Raw genomic sequence first — 20,059 nt, 5'->3', positions numbered from 1 at the left:
AGAACTTATTGTGTTTTTTGCTGTTTAAGTTTTTACTCATCCTGTAGTCATGCACTTCAATTAAAGGGTTCGTTTTTTTAATAATGGAATGGAATGATCTTTAGATATAATATATGGAGTCGCTGACAGTTAATAGCAATCATAATATTTAACGAGGTCCTAATGCTTACTTGTACTCATCGTGATATTGCTGACGAAAAAAAGGTGCTGTTTAACACTTACATTTCCTGTTCCTATTGTGGTCAAACTACTTTTGATAGCTTTTATGCCACAATAAATCTGAGGATCTCAAATTCTTTGGCAATTTGTTTTTTGCTACAAGATCATGTAGGCAGCTTGTCCACAAAAGGTGCAGCTGTCAAAGGCTCAAGTGCCAGTGTCACTTCTGCAAAGCTGAAAAGTCAAGCTACAGAAGAAGCTTGGTTGCCTTGGACTGGAAAGTACAGACCAAAGGTACCAAATGACATCATTGGGAATCAGTCAGTGGTATGCATATCTGTTCTGTTAGTTTCTGTTCGATCTTTAAACATCTGTATAAAAATGTGTTCCGCATAAGAGGTTTTAACTGGTTATTTAGTTGAAATTCCATGCAGGTTAAGCAACTTCATGAGTGGCTAAGAAGTTGGAATGAGCAGTTTCTGAAAACTAGCAGCAAAAATGGGGGGAAGAAACAGAATGACTCTGGTGCTAAGAAGGCTGTTCTATTAAGTGGTACACCTGGTATAGGAAAAACTACAACAGCAAAGTTGGTTAGTCAGATGCTGGGTTTCAGGACAATTGAGGTAAAACTCTGGTGATTATTTATATTATGCATGAAATAGATATTAAGGCCAAACTTTAGTGTACTGGTAAATTTTGTTTGTTTGTGACCTAGTTGTTGGAAGAAATGACATCTTCCACGTGTAGTTTGCATGCTTTTGGTCTTTCTTCATAGGTTTTTATGTTTCACATGCAATAGATATCGAGGCCAAATCTTCAGTGTAGTGGTAAATTTATTTTTATTTTTTTGGGTCCTAGGTTGTCACAGGAAATTACATCTCCGCAAATAAGTTACATGCTTTTGTTTTTTCTCTTTGCTTCCCTTTATATATGCCTATTCAAGATGAAGCATTTTTGGTAGACATGCATGCACTCGTTGACATATTGTCAAATTGTTTTATTTTTATGGATCCTGTCACTATGCAATTTTTATTTGGTTTAGGTTAATGCTAGTGACAACCGTGGAAAGGCTGATGCCAAAATTGGCAAAGGAATTGGTGGGAGCACTGCTAATTCAATAAAAGAGGTTATTAGTAATGAAGGACTTGGCCTTAATATGGAGCGGTCAGTCTCTAATCTTTTAACTATTCAAATATGGAGTAAAGAAAGTGCCTTTTTACATTGGTTAATAATATTGCAGCTCTCAGCATCCAAAAACAGTTTTAATCATGGATGAGGTGGATGGCATGTCTGCTGGTGATAGAGGTGGTGTGGCTGATCTTATTGCTAGTATCAAGATTTCTAGCATTCCCATAATCTGTATCTGTAATGATCGCTACAGCCAGAAACTAAAGAGTCTTGTGAACTACTGCTTGCTTCTTAGCTTTCGGAAGCCCACAAAGCAACAGGTGCCTTCTATACCTTAAGTGTGTACTGTGCTCTCTTCTCTGATTTGTGCATGAAAGACAATTTTGAAGTGAGGTTATTTTCTTTTAATTCGCCAGAAGACTTAGCTAGAACATGGTTTTGATAATCTTAGATGTAAACTTGGATAGTGTTGGTAATGCGCTATAGGATGTGAAAATTGAGGGATGTTGACGGAAAATATAGTCAGACTCCAAAGCTTTTGAGTTAATGATAAAATTGAATGATGCAATACAGAACAGTAGACACGTAAGCATACTAGATGAAAACAGGTATCCTATGTTTGGTTTTTAGTAGTGAAACATGCTTAATAAGGTGTGAAAGTTTATTTAATTTAAGATTTTTTTGGGTGTACATAGCTAGTATTTCGAACATGAAGATTTGTATATAACAATAATATTTCTTTAGCTGAAAATAGTCTGATGATTTTTTATCAGCAGTTTAGCATTTGTTAAGACTGTAAAAGAATACGCAATATGATAGGCAACTATTGGATTGAAAGACTGGCTACATAAGTGGATATAGATATATTTGAAAGTCTATGCATTTGGTGCTTTTGATTTTCAAAGTATATTTGCTTGTACTTTTTACGTCATGGAAAAGTATTTTAATAAGATGGTGCTTTGAAATAATATACATTTTCAACTCCTTTTCATTTTTTTGTCTTGGGACACAGAGTGCTTGGTCAAACTAATAAACTTTCTAATTTGCAATGAAGAGAGTACTAGAGAAACATGGATATGTGAAATGTTTTTAGGCTGCTTAGAAAACTACCCTGGCCTCCTTTTTTTTTTTTTTTTGTTTGCCGAGTAATAGAAGCAGATGGTTGTGTTTGGCACAAAACTGGGGAGTATCTTTTATACATCTGCTAAATGAGTTTTTGGTGGTTATAATGAAATCTGGGGACTTGTTTCTTAAATGAGGGAATTAAGTTGTATGCTTGAGTTAGTACTTCAATCAACCATAGTAGTTCCATCTTGTTATACAAGTAGCTGTATAAACTACACATAACCAAGTGTTTCTTTATTATCACAAAGGTAAACTCAACAATGGTTTTTATTTTTGCTAATGCATTGAGTGCATAGATATTGCTGTTATCGAGGTGACTTCTATGATTTCTAGCTACTAGTTAGTTGAAGGTTCATGCTTGATCTCATTCAATAACTCAGTAAGTTGATATACAAACGTTTTGGTGCTTTTTTTTTCCCCGTACATTACTTTTGTTATTTAGTTGCCTATAAAAGTTACTGATAGATTATGGTAAGGACAGATGGCAAAGAGGCTATTGCATGTTGCAAATGCTGAAGGTCTTCAAGTTAATGAGGTATTTTGCTCATAAGCCCTTTCTCGTTGTGCTTTTTGAGTTTGAATTTCTTGCAGTAAAAGTATAACATTTCCAATTTTGTTGGCATATGAATTAAAAAATTTGACGTTGATGCACCTGTATGTTCTGCAAATACTGGGGCTTTTTGTTTCTTGTATTTCCCATAGTACAGAACCTAATGAGCAAATAGAATGTTAAAGCCAACAAATTGTGAAGTATTGGTGGTTTCTGATGCTTTGCTTACTTTCACTTTCGTTAAATATGCCGCTTAGTTTCATGTTTTTCATAAGTATTAGGTAAATATTTGTTACAATTGCTAATGCCAAAAAAATTTATTTTTGAGATATATGATATTATTCTCCTTCATCTGTGTCTACAATTGCCTTAAATAAGGGATATGGTTCTTTTTGGTTCCCCTGGGGAGGAGTTGATAAGTATCTAATGCATATGAAAAGAGCATTGAGCAACCTTAGTAGTACACTCGCTGTATCTTCAAAGGGAAATTCTTGTAGAATACTGTCCAACCCTATGCAAATCTGTATTGGACGTTTATATTTCTCTGATATGCAACCAAGAAAATGCTATGCAGAGCAACAAAAGAATAATACCCTTTCCAGAAAAAAAAGTATGATAAGTTGGCTAAATTGAGAGAGAGGAAATAAGGAAAGAAAGATTAGCTATAGCACAAAGATACTATTTCATACCTCATAGTCATTTTGTAAAGCTAGAGGTTTCATAAATCATCTCTTTTCTTAGAATCCTCTTCTATGGCTGTGAAGTTTTCCTAAAGTCAACACATTGAGATGCTTGGTGCTTCTTGTCTTTAGATTGCGCTTGAGGAATTGGCAGAAAGAGTTAATGGAGATATGCGCATGGCACTTAACCATTTGCAGTACATGAGCCTCTCCATGTCAGTCATTAAGTATGATGACATAAGGCAACGCCTTCAGAGCAGTTCAAAAGATGAAGATATTTCGCCTTTTGTGGCTGTTGATAAGTATGACATTTTATAATTACAGTTTCACATCTACATATTGTCAGTGAGTTGTTTCTTCTGCCACTTTTGTGCTAGTATTGTTTTATTTCAGAAAAATTATAATTTTATCTTTTCGATTAGTGCTTCTTTAGGTGTTTGGTTGTAGTTCACTTTCATTATGTCTTATATTTTAATGTTTTGGATATGACATACTAATCGCATCATTATGGGGTTACCAGAATTAGATGATGTCTACCACCAGGAAATGCTTAGGGTTTAAGCCGTAAAAATGTAGCCTTGTACGGGCATTTACTTCACAAATCCTAAATTGTAGCAATAGATTTGTGTACTGCACTGGATTTGACATGTTTGAGAACATCTAATCAGCTAATTATTAGAAATTATTGAGATAGCCCACTTTTGCATTCTGTTTCACTTGTTCTATGTCTGTATCTTGCAAGGAACTATTCACTTTGTTGTTGTGAAGCATGATATTTTTGTAATTACCAAAAACTTATATGCATCTGTGAAGTGTGGGTTATGTCTTGAATCTTCATTTGCTTTTGATGTAGTGGAGTATTTGATGGGATTGTTAATTCTTATCCAGAAATAAGTATTATATGAGTTTAAAGTCCTTTCAGTTTGCTCCAGTGTTTGAGATGATATGGAAGTAATTAATATGTACTTTTTCTTACATTACTTCTGCCCCATGTAGTTGAAATGGTATAATTGTGCTCACCTGGAAATATCCTGGCTTACAAGATGTTTGATTTTCTAGTACTTTTTCCAAGTTTACGGTATTCAACCAAGATCATGAGGAGACCAGTGAATAAATCTTGTGGATGACGTTGATTGTTGACTGATTGTTTCAAAATCTTTAAACTGTCCAGTGCTTGATTCATAAGCCTTTAGCTTATGGGAGGCAAATCTTGATTGACAAGTTTATAACTTGCCAAATTAAAGAGAGTATATATTGTTACTTGTAAGCCTGTTCCATGCCTCTAAACCACTTCCTTATTTCTGCATCATATTTAACATGCAGTATGCGGTGGTCAAATTTTCTCTGATTTAGGTTTTGATGACAATTGAGTTCAGTGTCAGCCTTCTAGAAGCTGCTCTTATACTGTGCACATGCAGGCTGTTTGGTTTTAATGCTGGGAAATTGCGGATGGATCAACGTTTTGATTTAAGCATGAGTGATCCTGATCTTGTTCCTCTGCTTGTTCAGGTAGAAATTTTGCCTACATCATAACTTATGTTGACTGGCTGGTTTTTTTAAGCTTTGAAGTGGGAAGAAAGCTATAGGCATGATATAATTTTCAGAAATGCGTAAATTGCAATTTTGATCAGTAGCTTATTTCAACTTTCTTTTTGGATTGGCTACAGAACCTAATTGCTGTGATGGGAAGCTTTGAAGCTTATGATCTTGTAACTGTATAAATTTAGACTGCATGCTTTTTGTATGGAAAACACATTCTTGATATCTGAGGACCTTAATTTTTGACTAAATGATCCTTCTTTTCATTGCTAATCCATATCTAGTCACTCTTATATAATATGCAATAGTTGTAAACATCTCTTATAATGATACTTGGTGGCAGAATTTCGGTGAACCCATATAAATTATCACTTTGAAGGTGAAAATAATAGGGCCTAAAATTATAGAATAGATATGAATTCTTCAAAAAAATGGGATCATACTTGTACCCATGAATCATTAATATGGAGCAAAATATTTTTTATTCACATTTTTGTAAGAGTATCAATAGTTTAAGGTTGTAAGAATTGTTTCCCCGACATAGCGTTCATTTTCTGAAATGTACAGGAGTTCGCAAACAGATTGTTTTCTTTTGATTGGTCACCGGGGAGAAATTACCCTTGGTGCTTAAAGAATTAATCTTTCTATATAGTGCCCATTCTTGGCCCTAAGCCTTGTTTTCATGAACTTCTAAGCGTGATATGAGTCCATTATATGGCATGTCAAACTATTGACTCAAATGTTACTTGCATGGTTTCATGCATCTTTTATTAAAAAAAAAATTGCAGGAGAACTATATCAATTATAGGCCAAGTTCAGCTGGGAAAGATGATAATGGTTTGAAAAGGATGATTCTTCTTGCCCGGGCTGCTGAGTCAATTGCCAATGGTGATATTATGAATGTACAGATTCGAAGATATCAACAGTGGCAGCTCTCTCAAGCTAGCTCCCTTTCATCTTGTATAATACCGTGAGTTTTCTACAAAAGTGTTTAGTTGACTCAATGAGATTCATCCCATTTTCATCTGATTTGTGGTTTTTCTTTCTAAATGAACTCATCCTTTCTTCTTCTGTAGTGCTTCTTTGTTACATGGGCAAAGAGAAACACTTGAACAGGTGATGAGTCTTTCCTTATGATATTTCAACTTGTATTGACAATGCTTCCTTTTCTCAGTGGAGTTTCCAAATTAAAAACCACTTCTCTTTAAAGTCGTGTTACTGAGTATTCTCTTTAAATAGTTGGAATGGATTTTAGTGCAAGTCTGCCACATGCCAAATCACATTAAATTTTCCTTTAGTTTGTCAATATTGATACTTAATGGTAAGGTCAGCCCCTTTTGCTCAGTATCTTGATTTATGGGGATTTTTTACATGAGTACATGCTGGAACTTAGAATGATCCTTCTTGAGATTTTATGTTTGTCTTGGAGTAACCTCTGTTTTTTCCGATTTATGGTTTAATTTCAACCCGAGGACAATAACTGTCCTAATTTGGTTGTATCCTCCTGTGTCTTTTAGTCATGTATGTTGATGTTCTTGTACGAGTTTTTTCTAGCAGGAAAATTATTCTGACATGACCAGTATGGACTAATAGTTGCGTCTATTGGTTACAGGGAGAGCGCAACTTCAATAGGTTTGGTGGCTGGCTGGGAAAGAACTCCACTATGGGAAAGAATTACAGACTGTTAGAGGACATGCATGTCCATCTACTTGCATCTCGTGAATCTTATTTGGGCAGGTATATTTTTCAGTGTACTTCAATAGGTTTATGTATTTTGAAGTTATGAGTGAGATACATTTGGTTGGTTATGTATATTTTCAGTCTTGGCTAAATTTGGCTGAAGTAAAAGGTTTTTCTTAAATGGGGACGAGGGGCACTGTGTGTGGCATTTTGAGTCTTCGATGTTAATGACTGATCTTCAAACTTGTTCTTCTTGTGGAGTTGATTATCTGGTTTTCTGTAGACTAATGATTGTAGTTTCTTTTTTATTTTAATGTTCTGATCTATATGCTGCTTCTCTGGTATAATTTCAGCTATGATAAGCATAGAAAAAATTTATTTTACTTCTCAACAGTGGAGCTTCATTATTATGTTTCTTGAATGTTTCAGGTCGACATTGCGATTGGACTACCTTACTCTTCTTTCTAAGCAGTTGACTCATCCAGTACGAGTGCTGCCCAAGGTTTGATGTTCTTTCCTTTGTTAATATAACTGAGTTACATGTAAAATTGGTTGTGAAAATATTTTCTGAGTATAATCACCAGGATGAAGCTGTAGAGAAGGTAGTAAATTTCATGGATTCATACTCCATCAGTCAGGAAGATTTTGATACTATATTGGAGATATCCAAGTTCAAGGTATAGCTAGTGTACATCATGTACTTTGCTTTCCTTCTTTTACTTGCTTGAAAATGCTACTTATAAGTCCATTGTCAATGTGCATCAGGGGCACCCAAGTCCTATGGATGGAGTTCAGCCTGCTGTCAAAGCTGCTCTAACAAAGGCTTACAAAATAGGGACGGACTCACGTAAGATTCGGACAGCGGATCTGGTGTCTTTCCAGAGAAGAGATGGAAGCGGCTCACGTGTGATTAAGACTGTAGATATGGTTCCTGGGACAAAGAAGGCCCTTAAGAAACGGGTTGCTGCAATGCTGGAACCAGTGGAAGAAAGTTTAGCGGAGGAGAATGGTGATGCATTAGAAGAAAATGAAGAGAATTCTTCAGACGCAGAAGACTTGGGTATTTTCCCTCTTCAATTTTCCCTTTTCCAGCAAAAAAATGGATAAAAGAAGTCCATTCGGAAGATTTGTTTGCATGACTCAATCGTTGTGCCAAAACTTCTCCTTTTATGGCATGACATGCTTTCCAATATGGAAGTCTTTTAAAGAGAATATATTAGATCAAAAGGGGTTTTTTTGGTTGTTTCTCAAAGTTTATGTATTTGTTCATTTCTTAAGTATGAGCATTGAAAAAGTCTCTAGTGCTTAACATAACTGTTACTAAACAAGCATGCACTTAATTAGCAATCTATCTTTTGATATTAGTTGAATATGTAAGCTTATGGATGCGTTGTGTGTACTTTGGTAGCCTAATTTGTACAGCCAGGGCAATTCTTCAGACTCTTGATCTATATTCTGAGTTCATCTTGACTTTAAAATGTCAAAAAAAAAAATTTTCCCCCTCTTTCCCCATTTTCTGGAAAACAACTGGGGAGAAAGAACCAAAGAGCCAAAAATTATCCTGCAGAAAAAAGAAGGTTTTGCCAGAGAATCATTAATGGTAAAAAGGAAAACAAACATGGGAGAGAAGAAAATGTGCAACTATGCATACTATATGCTTATGTCTTGCTTCTCTGAGAAACTTTTAAAGTTGGACTCTGTTAATTGATTACAGTTTAATAGAATTTAGCTGTTGGGAATTGTGTGCTGCTCTTGGCAGGCATGCATTTGACTATCAATCAGTATAGTCGTTTTCTCATCTGCCCTGGAAGTCCTTGCTTTAGGAAGTGGAACATCTGAATGTCCATTGTTCTGACGGTTGTCTGTCACTGTTGCCTTAATTCATCTAAAATACTTCTGTTGTAGTATATATGTTTTCAGAAATTCAAATAATCAAGCTACTCACTTTTCCTTGTGCTGTGGCAGAAGACTCAGATAATACAGATAAAGGGCTGCAAGCAGATCTCCAAAGCCTGAAGTCGAAAGGTTGGTAATTTTATTCCTACAAGCCACTAGTTTTTATTCCTATAATTGATCTTTAATTGCTTTAGTATGCATTCTTTCTTTACCTTGCAGTGCATGCCATTGCTTTTTTTTTTTCTATTGTTGCCTCTGATAGCCTCTGATATTTTTCCTCTGAATACTTTTAGGCATTGAAGTACAACTGAACTTGAAAGGTTCTGAAAATTCAAGTGCCAAGAAGGGATCGTCAGCAAGAGGAAAACGCAGTTCTGAACCTGCTGAAAAGAAGGGTGGAGGACGGGGATCCGGATCTGCGTCCAAGAGGAAGAGATGAAAATGTAGTTGGTCAAGGCTTTTATTATCAGTTTGACTCGACGTCGGTTGTGAATAATGTTTGTCATTGCCGCCCTCGTTTTGGTTCTCAGGTTTGGGGTGGTTGAAGGTTGCAGCCATATGTAAAGTTGATCACTTTTTTAAGTTTTTTTTTTTTGAGCAATTGCTTTTTTAAGATGATCTCTTCTAGTGTAAAAACTGGATTCTTGTTACACTACAGATATTGGCTTTTCACTTGTATTTGCCTCTCTGTTTAGTGTTCTCTCTGGCATTTAGACAGCTAGTTCATGCTTCTTGCTCTCCCCAAAAGAATACCCTGGATCAGGGATTTGAAAGAGAATAGGTTAAACTGATAAAGGAAACATATCTTCAGTGGCATTAGCCTTTATATGTATTCCTAGGATCTGGTGGGAGTTGTACATAAGCTTTTCCCATGTTGCAGGGTCTCTCCATTAGCGCGTACACATTCACCAATGCGGTGATTGAATACTAAACATTCTAATTAACTTGTGTACACATTCAGTGGCTAACTTGTCCTACAATGTTGCTCACTTTGACAGTAAACAACTAGGAGTTTTTTGTATCATTCACTCATCAAGAGTGACAGGATTAAAGTTTTTTGTAGGTATGGAACTTGTACATCTAATCCATAGAATTTAAGGAGATATCCTTTGAAGGATATAAGTCCCATCCTATTATCCTTTTTCTATCATGTTCAATCTCTTTTAATTTTAGGTTAGGATATATAACTTTATTTAAAACCTTTAACAACACAACGAGCATTTGTTCAACACAGATGAAAAGCAAAGAAATCAAAAGGACAACCAAAAAATGAAAAAAAAAATGATAGAAGGAAACTGAAAAATCTATAACAAAATTAATTTAAAACTGGGATTCTTTTCCAGATTTTATTAAGGGAGTTAAATTAATACTGCCTGAATTGTTTCGAGTTAATAATGTTCGAACCAGATGAACCGGGTTGAAAACTTAGACCAGGCTTACCTTCGCCACGCTCCCCAACCTTAATCAGCAGCCCACAAAGGCAAAGGTGGTACTGCCATCACTATCTTCATATAAAAGATCAAAAATTATATAACCAGCCAACAAGTCCAAAACGAAAATCATCAAAATTATTGCCTACCCATTAACCAATTGATTGATCAATCAAGAGATTGAATCCATGGCTGAAGCTGACGCGGCAGAATCTCAAAAGGGTTTCTTCAAGAAACACTGGGAAGGATACAAGGAGTTCTGGTGTGAAAGATTTTCCTTTTTGAACAACTATTCCAGATTTATCAAGCGTGAGAAGCCTCTCCCCTCTTGGACTGATTCTGATGTTGAAGAGTTCATTGCCTCTGACCCTATTCATGGACCAGTTGTATGTTCTTCACCGGAATCATTACCCCTCTTTTGTTGATAAAAAATTCATTTTGTCATCTGGGCTTGTCTTGATTCGGATTGTATTTGGTTTGTTATGCTCTTTTGGGTCTAATGATTGCTAGTAGGTTGGTGGGTTTTTGATGAAATTGAAATTTCGTGTTCGTTTTTTTGGTTTCTAAGGTGGGATTTTGAAGATTTGTAGGCGTGTTTTGTATTTGTTCTGTTTAAGGAGTTGATACCTGAGTAAAATTCGATTGGCTGAAGTTGCATGAAAGTGGGAAGTGTTGTTTGAAATGGAAATTGCTTTGAGGAATATGAAGATATCCTACTTTGAGTTCGCAAATACGGAAATGGAGAATATTCAATCTGGTTGGGTTAGGAAAAGGATGATCAAATGGTCAGTGTTGTTCATTCGTACAGTCCATTTTCTGCCGAGTAGAAATGACACAAGCATAAGCTCTCGAAGTTTATCAACATGATATTTTGAATTTGATAGTGCGATAGCAGATAATTAGTTACACTGTTTTTGCTGTTATATTATTCACAGCGGCGAAGTTATATGCTCACAGCCAATGTGGGATGAGGGCTTTCCTTGATTGTTGGGCTGGGGAGCTCAAAATGTGTTCAACTGATTCAAGAGTTATCCCATTAACTACTTATTAATTTTATCATCTAATTGAAGTTAGTGGGATAGGATAAGTTCTATACCAATGCCACTCATTAATCTAGTTAATACTGGATTAGGAGTTTGCTTATTTAATAGGCTCAGGAGCTTGTAATGTATGTATCTGGTTCAATAGTTCTATCTTTGGCGGATTAACATGATATATACCCGCAAAGTGTGTGATTGGGTCTTGGTTCCTTCATCTTTGATTAATCTTGTCCCTTTCAGAATCAGTTCAAGTAGTAAGCCAAAATTTCAGCACAAACAAGTTTTGCATTTCTCAATTAGCTTGGTTTGTTTTTTCTCTTATTGATACAAGTATGATGGTAGTTTTTAGGTATCAATGACAATTGGGTCATCTATGTGTATTGGAAGCTGAATTGCAGTCCAAAAGCTTGGTATTACGTGCAATTGAGCATTTAAGCAATATATGTTGCTTCAGATCATTTTTTGTATAATCTTACATGGTTAATTTTGTAGCACAGTTGGATGCTTTGAGTGACTTTGCTTCATTTTTATACTTTTTATAGTATCTTGTTTCTATTTTTTTCGTGTGTTTTGAAGCTGAAGTACTTATCCTCTGTGAAAGCATATCTCAAGATCAATTTTCTCTTCTCGACCAGAATCTTTATCATCAATAATTCTTTTCCTAATTCCCCCTTCCATCCAGCTGGCATTCATGCTGTCAATTAGTATTCAAAGTAAGACTGGAACCCACTTTACTTTATGACTCATTAATTACTAGCATTGGCATTAAGCTCAGCAGAATGTGTTGATGTCCTACATCAGTTTCCGTTTTCTCAATCTAGAGGTACGCATGAAACTGTTGCAATAATTATTGGAAAAACTAAGAAAAGCAGGAGTACAAAGGACCACCCACTTTCAGCTTAGTCCAAAGGCTTAGACATATTGTCTGTATTTTTTTGTCATGCTGATGAATCTAACCACAATATGGGGGTCATAAATACCTCTAAGCCAGCTTGGCAGGTTCCATAAATTTTTCAAGAAGTTGTGATGCGGTATTAAGTATAGAAGTTGCTGAAGTGATAGAAATCCCTGTAAAGATTTTGAGTAGTGCATGTTAAACCTTACTGGCTGCAGGCAACTAAGTTGCTGATTGACTTGTTACTCTCTTTAATCTGGTCCACTCTCCCTCTCCCTCCCTCCCTCCCTCTCTCTCTCTCTCTCTCTCTCCCCCTCTCTCTCTCTCTCATATGCCTGTGTGCAAGTGTTGTGTGGATCAATTCAACTAATGAATTAATCCTCTTATTCAAGAGAACTTCCAGGGGAGAGAGGGAGAGATGGGTGTTGGAGGGGGGGGGGGGTGTTACATGTATCAGTTGTAAACAAAAAGTTTGAAAAACCACCCAGATGTCATCTACCAGTATGCCGTATTTTTATGAGGACGAGAAAAGCATCGAAGTACATTTGTTCCTCTTGTTTTGGTTCCGTGTTTTGATGAGTAAGTTTGCGAGAATGCCTGCATTTCTTGTATTCTGGGCTTATTTTATTTAGTGCTGTTCAGCAAACTTGGTACACGATTTTGAAGTATTAAGATTTTAGGTCTTGCTCCTAAAATAGTTTTGAATGCTTTAAGAGTTGTTTCTCAAGTCATACTTGTTATTTTAAACTTCTTCCTAGTAATTATTGCTGTTGTTCATATATTGATTTCTAGACTTGTTTGCCTTTTGTCTTGTTATCTTTCAGCTTAAAACTGCTCGTGAAGCTGTTAAATATGGTGCTGTAGGCAGTGTTGTAGGGGCAGTTACAACAGCAGGCTGGGCGTGGAAATACTCGAGAAGTCTCCATGGTAATTTCTTATTTGATTTCCTTTGTCTTTAACACTCTTTAGTTGCCAATGAACTATGATGATGTGGATAATAATGTCTGTAAACTCGAGTTTGTATAGTACCATGGAGATGGTTCTGTTAAACAGATAGAAATAGTTTCATTTGCATGAATGGCATGCTCTATTTGGTTAAATCTTTCTGCATGTTAGAATATGATAGAATGCAGGCAGAATATTCCAAAAGTTTCTGCAAACTGAACTCTTTAATCTGCAGGAGGGAAATGTAACTGAACCTCAAATTTCTTATTTTGTCTTTCACAAACTTTTAGCTGAATATGATTGCTGTATGTATTGCTGCATGACTCTATATCAAGTACATGGCTTAAAGTTAGTGAGCATGATGCAGTAGTGTAGTCTTCTTGGGTTGGTTTTTCAATCAAGACTATCAAATGAGGATATTTTGCTCAATTAATGTCATCAAGGACAAATTGTATTCTGTAAACAATTGCAGAGGTTTAAGATCATGTGCTAACCAATTTACATTGACCTTGAGATTCTCAGACTAACTTCTGTCAGTATTAGCAGCATGCGTTGTGTTTTGTGTTATAATTTAAACCTACCTTCACTGTTCTTTTCGGAATAAAACCTTTCGGATGGTCAAACCTTAGGAACTCGATAGTGGTGACCTTTTTTTAAGATAAGAAAGAAGAGGCTGTTGGATATGGAACAATTCCGCATTCTCATGTAGATGACATCTGTTTCTGGCTGAAACCAGCTTTAAACTGTGGCTGTAAAATGATTTGCAGTGAAGAAACATAATAAAGTTTTCATGAGCTTTAGGTTCTGTATTTTTGGCTTTCTGGTGCAATTACTTTTGAAGGCAGTTCTCTGTAACTTCTTTCTGTCAAGAGAGAGTCATCCACATTGTCATGTTGGTTTCTTCTGTTTATTGTTGGCTTACTTCCTGAAGAAATTGCAAGGAGAAACAATCTTATACGTTTTTTTTGTTTCCACTTTTTCTTGTTTTCTATCTTGTGTAATGATCCTTGCCTGGAACTCGTCTTCCTCGCAAAGGTACATGCACAAACTAGAAAATGAGCTTAATTTGCTTTCATTCAGTACAAAACCAGTCGCTGTTTCTTGTAGATGGCTGCATACAGTACGAAGTGTAGGCCATTATTTTGGGTTTTCATAGCTTTAGTAAGAGTCTTTGTGGGAGTTTGAACATAATAAAGTTCAAATACTGTTTTAGTTGAAGAGGAACTTTGTCACTTTCTCTACTGGATATGTTTGCTAGGTGCTGGGCTATCTTTTGCTGCTGGGGCTGTCTTTGGCTGGACATTTGGACAGGAAATCGCAAACCACCATCTGCAGCTCTATCGGTTGAATACCGTGGCTGCCCAGACCAAATTCTTGGAATGGTGGCAGAAGAAAGTGGAAGGGCATTGATGGATTTCCTTGGGTGTTGGATGCAAAACCTTTTCTGCAATAAAAACCAGCTGCACTGTGAACTTGACCCGGTCTACTCCATGGCAGCTTTAGTTCATATATTATGGGTTCGGGGTGAATGAAACAGTAGAAATTATGAAATGCCTTGTGGCTTTAGCTTCTACTGGACTAGACAAAATAGAGATTTTGCAAATCCAAAATGACAAACAACTTGAGTTTTTGCCTGTTCACTCTTTTACATTTCCAAAGTTTTCTAATTTTCTGCGAGTATGACTCTGATTTAAACGTTATATTTTCACTCAGTAATGAGGAGAATTTTCTTCTAATGTGCTGCCTGTTCACTCCAGTCATGTCAAGCATGATGCTTCTTTACTTGAAATTAAGTTCATCTGCCAAGCATTACAATTGTAGGCGATTCTCTTAATGCGATCCAAACCTGAACAATAAGAAAAGCACAAAATTCAGAGCAAAGCATTCACAGATCGAGGCAAATCTGATACTGTCACTTGACAAACTCGAAAGTCAGACAATACAGTGCAATTTACTGATTCAAACTTGGCCCAGTACACTTTCTTCATCCTTGTTCATCAGAAGAATCCAACCAATCCCAGAGAAACTATTGTTCCGAAGCTTAACTTGCTCGTTAATTGGAAGAGTATAGTCTTCTTCTCAAGACCTGTTTGCTCAAACCTCTAATTATCGGATCTTAATCAGTCTGGAAATAAAAAATTGGTAGATGTTTGAATTTTGCATCATGAAACTAGCACGTTGAAAAATTTGTCCTAGAGGCAGCAGTATAGATATGCTTAGGAACTATTCTTGCAATTCCCAAAATTCTGTAGACAGATTGTCCTATGGTTTGATGCATGCTACAAGAAGATTTCATGTTCCCACTAGTCATTTCTAACAATTCTCAAAGGTAACACTTGAGCTAGAGTTACCATGAGCACCAAAGGTTGCTTGAATGGATTATAAATCAAGAAAACCAACGCACGCAAAGCAACTTTTACACAAGCAACTTTGTTGCAATTAGTTGCTTTTTATCCAGATGTTGCAACTTTGTTTATTGTGATTTTTCAACTGTTACACCAGCAAGTTTATTAATTTATCTAGAAATTGAATCGTTCATGAAAACATGGATTGTTGTGTTTTTTTAGTGTTTAATTAAATGCAAATATGTAGCCAAGGAAGCCACAAGACTTAGAGGTCCCGGTTTTAATTCTCGTGTGAATATAGGGACTAAATAGAAATTGCTGTTGTTAAAAGAAATTTACAAGCATTGCAGCAATTATTATCAGAGTTTGGAGGTTAATTTAAGAGACATAAAAAGTTTGGGCAAGAGTTGGATTGGCAAAAATTATAAACGTTGGACAGTTGAAGAAAGCCCTAATCTATTCTTTCTTTCACTCCTACAGAATCCAGGGAGTTAAAAAAGGGAATATAACTAACAATAAAAGAAATTTTGCGGAGGCAATCCAACTAGAATTTCTTCTCATTCTCTATACTTGACTTGAATTTTGAGCTTAGGAATAATTTATAGCAAAACCGAATCTTAGACAGGAAGAAAACGAAATTGAAAGAATTTGGAGATATTGGACATGGATATCTAATGGACTTAAAAACTAATCATCCCATGTACATCAACATTAATTGATACTTTGTGAAAAAAAAATAAAAAGTATTTGTGCTTCATTTTTGTATCCTAACAAAAAATTTCAACTTTCCCAAGAGGGAAAAAAAATTTAGTTTTGATAAATAGGAATGCAAAATCTAAAGTCTTATCTAAAAGTCAAACTATGAATTAATTATTGCCCATTAAAATAATTAACATGATGAAATCATAAAATTGATCCTTATTTTTTGTTAATAGAATTATAAAGAGCAAGGCAAATTTGGCAAATAAAAAAGTCACAAAAAAAAAAAAATTAGCTCCAGTTTCCAGTCTTATACTCTATGTATATTATGCATTCTAAGATTTCTGCTAATATTTTTCATGTCACATAAATAAAACTAGTTTGCCACTTTTCTAATTCCATTTTCATTTAATTTAATTTTGAAGGAAGCAATTCCCTTGATTTAAAAAGGCATCTATACTAAAACTTTAATATTTACGTAACCCCTTAAAATCATAAAATGTTATTACTAGCCAAGTATCCCATGCAATAATGGATAAGAGTTCAAGTTTTTACCATATTTTTTGGTGAGATATTTGTCATTTTAACAAACAGTGTAACATAATGTAACGTGAAAATGTATATCAGAATCTCAAACCATATATGAAATACTCTTTTGAGTTTTGCTTGATTAGTTACATGGTTGAGCCAGTATCTGTGTTCTTTACATCTGATGTTGAACCAACTGGGTTGAGTTTTGCCAGTATCAAATCCCTCGTAAGTGTAAACTCAAAGTAGACGTGCTTATAGTGCACATCCATGTCTACAGTGTCACATAACTTAATGTAGGAAAATATCTAGGATTAATTTTTTTTTATACTAACAACGTTAGATGAATGACAATTATATAAAATTTGAATTTGAAATTTAATTTTTATTTATATGTAGTGAAACCTACGATAATATTGTATACACTGTCAATATATATAAGATTTATTCAAATATCTATAACTGAAGTCTTGGAAGCAAGTAAAATCAACCGAAAGATTTGGGAGGTACCGTGACACTAGTATCCCACTTTTCAGGTCCAATGATAACTCTGGACAAGGGGCACAAACGGTTGCAGTTTCTACCGGTTGTGTGCATTTTTCACTGTGCGTAACTTTTATTGCACACGACGTAACTTTAGAACAAATTTTTGTGGGTCCCACACATAGCGTGAAAATCGAGTTACAAGATGTGATCTGAGCCGCACAAAATATTTTGGCCAAATCATAGCCGTCAACTGCCTGCCCCATTTCCGATAACTCTCATGTCCCAAATTTGGGATAAATAATTTGATATTTTTATCGACCCCTATTTCTTTTAGACCTGCATTTGCATCATAAAGTCCTCTATTAGTACCAAATTAACCCTATTCATCTTTGAAGTAAGTTTTACTCGTGCCAAAATTCAAGCACTAAGTCACTAATCTGCACCTTTAAGAAGGTTGTTTTAACCATTATTATGGACCTGTATTCAGAAGTAAAGCTCATTACGCGGTAATCGCTAAATTTAAAATAACGGGGCTGTCTTAATCCATGCCTTTGGTGAAACCTCAAATGCTTGATCTAGATAAGGTGAAAAAAAAAATCTGAATTTGCGGCAGCTAAATGAGAGAGAGATTACCTCGTAATTGAGGGCAAAAAAAAAAAATTTTTTTTGGTCATGGATTTCCTTGCAAATTAGTATAGTAAATTCTGAGCATGATGTAAATAACCACTACAACAATATTATTATAAAACAGAACAAAGGGACACCTCCTAGCACTCTGGCACTAGCCAGCCACTCCACAAAAGGAAATGGAAGTTTTATATATTTGACTAAAACTGAAATTAAAGCATTCGTTTGAAAAACAAGGAATAATTCAGAATGAATTAAGTCTTAAGAAACTTTCCAGTTATGGAATGGATCAATGGAAAGGTTGGTTAAAAGGACATTATCAATATGATTTACCCTCGATTAGATGATTCGGTATTGTTCCTCCAACGACATAGTACCAAGCACTTCCTGCCGAGCTCTAATATAATCAGATTTATAAGTAAGTATTTCTTGTAAAATATGAGTAATACCAAACCCTTCTAGAGCCCAAATCTCCATTTCTCCTACCCTCGTCCTTTTGCTTTGCCCTTCCCCTAAAGGGTTGCTATGTAACAAGTGCATAATGTCCACTTGAATTTTGGATTCATTCATGAAGTTACTTCTAGTGGGTTGAAAGCCATATCAACAGGTCTTCCATCATGCAAATAAGGCATATCTTGTCTAGTCAAAATTTTTGAAATAATACTTTTGTTTCCGTGTCTTCCAGCTACTTTATTGCCTACTTTGATTTCATATTTCTGTGAAATATATACACGAATCATTTCTGAATTATAACTAGAGCCCCCAATTTTTGCAGATTTCTTAATTTGTTTTCTTCCCCATAGAGGAAAGAGGGTCATCCATTGGTATGCTATATTTATATGCATTTTCGAACTCCTTCTAACGGCCTGTACATTCTGTTATCATTTCCAAACAGATGATCCATTAATACAACTGATGGAGGATTATAAATGGATATAGTTGTTTGATTTCATTGGAGATTAGGAATAGATGGACTTTCTATAGGACCTATTTTACCAACAGGATTCACAAAACTTTAGCGACTTTAGCAGCCTGGCCAGTTACTAGGGATTCTTGATTATTTAATTTCTTGATGTTAGCGATGTACAGTGCTCAAATAGGATTATTTTCTTCTCGGGACCTTCTACTTTTTTTCCATTATGTGGGAGTTAGAATTAATTCCTGTTTATCTAGCTACTTCTATCTTTGTGGGGCGGAAAGATACGTCCGCACTCGGGACAGACTCACTTAAGATTCGGACAGCAGATATGGTGACTGTCCAGAGAAGGGATGGGAGATTAAGACTGCAGATATGGTTCCTGGGACAAAGAAGGTCCTTAAGAAACGGGTTGCTGCCATTCTGGAACCAGTGAAAGAAAGTTTAGCAGAGGAGAATGGTGATGCATTAAAAGAAAATGAAGAGAACCCTTCAGATGCAAAGGACCTGGGTACTTTCCGCAATTGTTGTGCCAAAACTTCCCTTCTCTTATGGCATGACATATCTTCCAATATGGAAGTCTTTCAAAGAGAATATATTAGATCAAAAGGGTTTTTTTTTTGGGTTGTTTGTCGAATTTTATGTATTTATTCGTTTCTTTAAGTATGAGCATTGAAAAACGTCTCCAGTGCTTAACATACATGACTGTTGCTAAACAAGCAAGTGCTTAATTGACAGTCTATCTTTTGCTATCAGTGGAATATGTAAGCTTATGGATGCATTGTGTACTTTGGTAGCTTAATTTGTACAGCCAGGGCAATTCTCCGTACCCTTGTCTTGATCTATATTCTGAGTTCATTTGACTTTAGAATATCAAAAAAAAAAAAAAAAGGAAATCATGATAATGACTCTTCTAATCCATTTTTGACGTACATCTATTTCCCAATTCCTAATAATTACAACATATTTCCATAATACAGTGGACGCTCTTTGTTCTTGGCTTTTCAGTGTAGAAGAAAGGTTTTGATTTTCTACTTCTCATTCTATTCTGGTGCCCGATGAAAATTGAAAAAAAAAACTCAAGTATATTGATCATTTGGGGTGACATTTACGCGTACTCAAGTTTGTTTGAGGTTGGTAGATAACTTTAGATCTCTCTAGACAAGATATGGAGTTTGTAACTGTTAGAATGAAAATTTACTACCCTTTACTGATATTGACATTTTATTTCTTTACAAAAAATTAACCGAAATTTTTTTTCATAGTGAGTAAAATTATAGTTACTAGCGATAGATATCATATTTGCTTGCTAATTACTATTCTTTATCTAAATTTTTGTGTATTAATCAAATCTAGAGCGGAATTTGCACTCGAGGTAAAGTCTTGTACGA

The 20,059-nt window shown here is 35.4% G+C and overlaps 2 protein-coding genes across 11 annotated transcripts in view; both read left to right on the top strand.

Annotated features, from left to right (window-relative positions):
• The window catches only part of LOC113704786 (replication factor C subunit 1), a 93,329-nt gene that overhangs the window by 3,114 nt on the left and 70,156 nt on the right, over window positions 1-20,059 (top strand). For 6 of the 10 annotated variants that reach the window (XM_027226670.2, XM_027226660.2, XM_027226674.2 and 3 more), the window contains 15 exons: window positions 323-486; window positions 594-782; window positions 1,202-1,323; window positions 1,400-1,607; window positions 2,894-2,947; window positions 3,775-3,944; window positions 5,061-5,151; window positions 5,970-6,151; window positions 6,258-6,297; window positions 6,794-6,918; window positions 7,291-7,363; window positions 7,446-7,538; window positions 7,627-7,921; window positions 8,827-8,886; window positions 9,051-9,435. In XM_027226670.2, the coding sequence (XP_027082471.1) occupies window positions 323-486; window positions 594-782; window positions 1,202-1,323; window positions 1,400-1,607; window positions 2,894-2,947; window positions 3,775-3,944; window positions 5,061-5,151; window positions 5,970-6,151; window positions 6,258-6,297; window positions 6,794-6,918; window positions 7,291-7,363; window positions 7,446-7,538; window positions 7,627-7,921; window positions 8,827-8,886; window positions 9,051-9,196 (2,012 nt within the window). In that variant the 3' untranslated portion in view covers window positions 9,197-9,435. Of the gene's footprint in view, window positions 1-322; window positions 487-593; window positions 783-1,201; window positions 1,324-1,399; window positions 1,608-2,893; window positions 2,948-3,774; window positions 3,945-5,060; window positions 5,152-5,969; window positions 6,152-6,257; window positions 6,298-6,793; window positions 6,919-7,290; window positions 7,364-7,445; window positions 7,539-7,626; window positions 7,922-8,826; window positions 8,887-9,050; window positions 9,436-20,059 lie in introns of those variants that run through there. The other 4 variants (XR_011817532.1, XR_011817536.1, XM_027226686.2 and 1 more) reach the window with 3 other exon arrangements.
• Window positions 10,196-14,803, top strand: LOC113704772 (succinate dehydrogenase subunit 6, mitochondrial). Its single transcript, XM_027226647.2, has 3 exons — window positions 10,196-10,573; window positions 12,947-13,049; window positions 14,326-14,803. Exons 1-3 carry the CDS (start codon window positions 10,376-10,378, stop codon window positions 14,475-14,477), a joined length of 453 nt encoding a protein of 150 aa, XP_027082448.1. The 5' UTR covers window positions 10,196-10,375; the 3' UTR covers window positions 14,478-14,803.

Source organism: Coffea arabica, chromosome 1e (assembly GCF_036785885.1).
Source record: "Coffea arabica cultivar ET-39 chromosome 1e, Coffea Arabica ET-39 HiFi, whole genome shotgun sequence".
NCBI classification, from domain to species: Eukaryota; Viridiplantae; Streptophyta; class Magnoliopsida; order Gentianales; family Rubiaceae; genus Coffea; species Coffea arabica.
The sequence above is the reverse complement of the archived record's forward strand: the minus strand, read 5'-3'. Positions and strand labels throughout refer to the sequence as shown.

Bases quoted from the DNA above. Each gene is read 5' to 3' on its own strand.
- LOC113704772 (XM_027226647.2), top strand. From the start codon at position 10,376: ATGGCTGAAGCTGACGCGGCAGAATCTCAAAAGGGTTTCTTCAAGAAA. The intron at 10,574-12,946 runs GTATGTTCTTCA...GTTATCTTTCAG, and splicing joins ACCCTATTCATGGACCAGTT to CTTAAAACTGCTCGTGAAGC. The intron at 13,050-14,325 runs GTAATTTCTTAT...TATGTTTGCTAG, and splicing joins ATACTCGAGAAGTCTCCATG to GTGCTGGGCTATCTTTTGCT.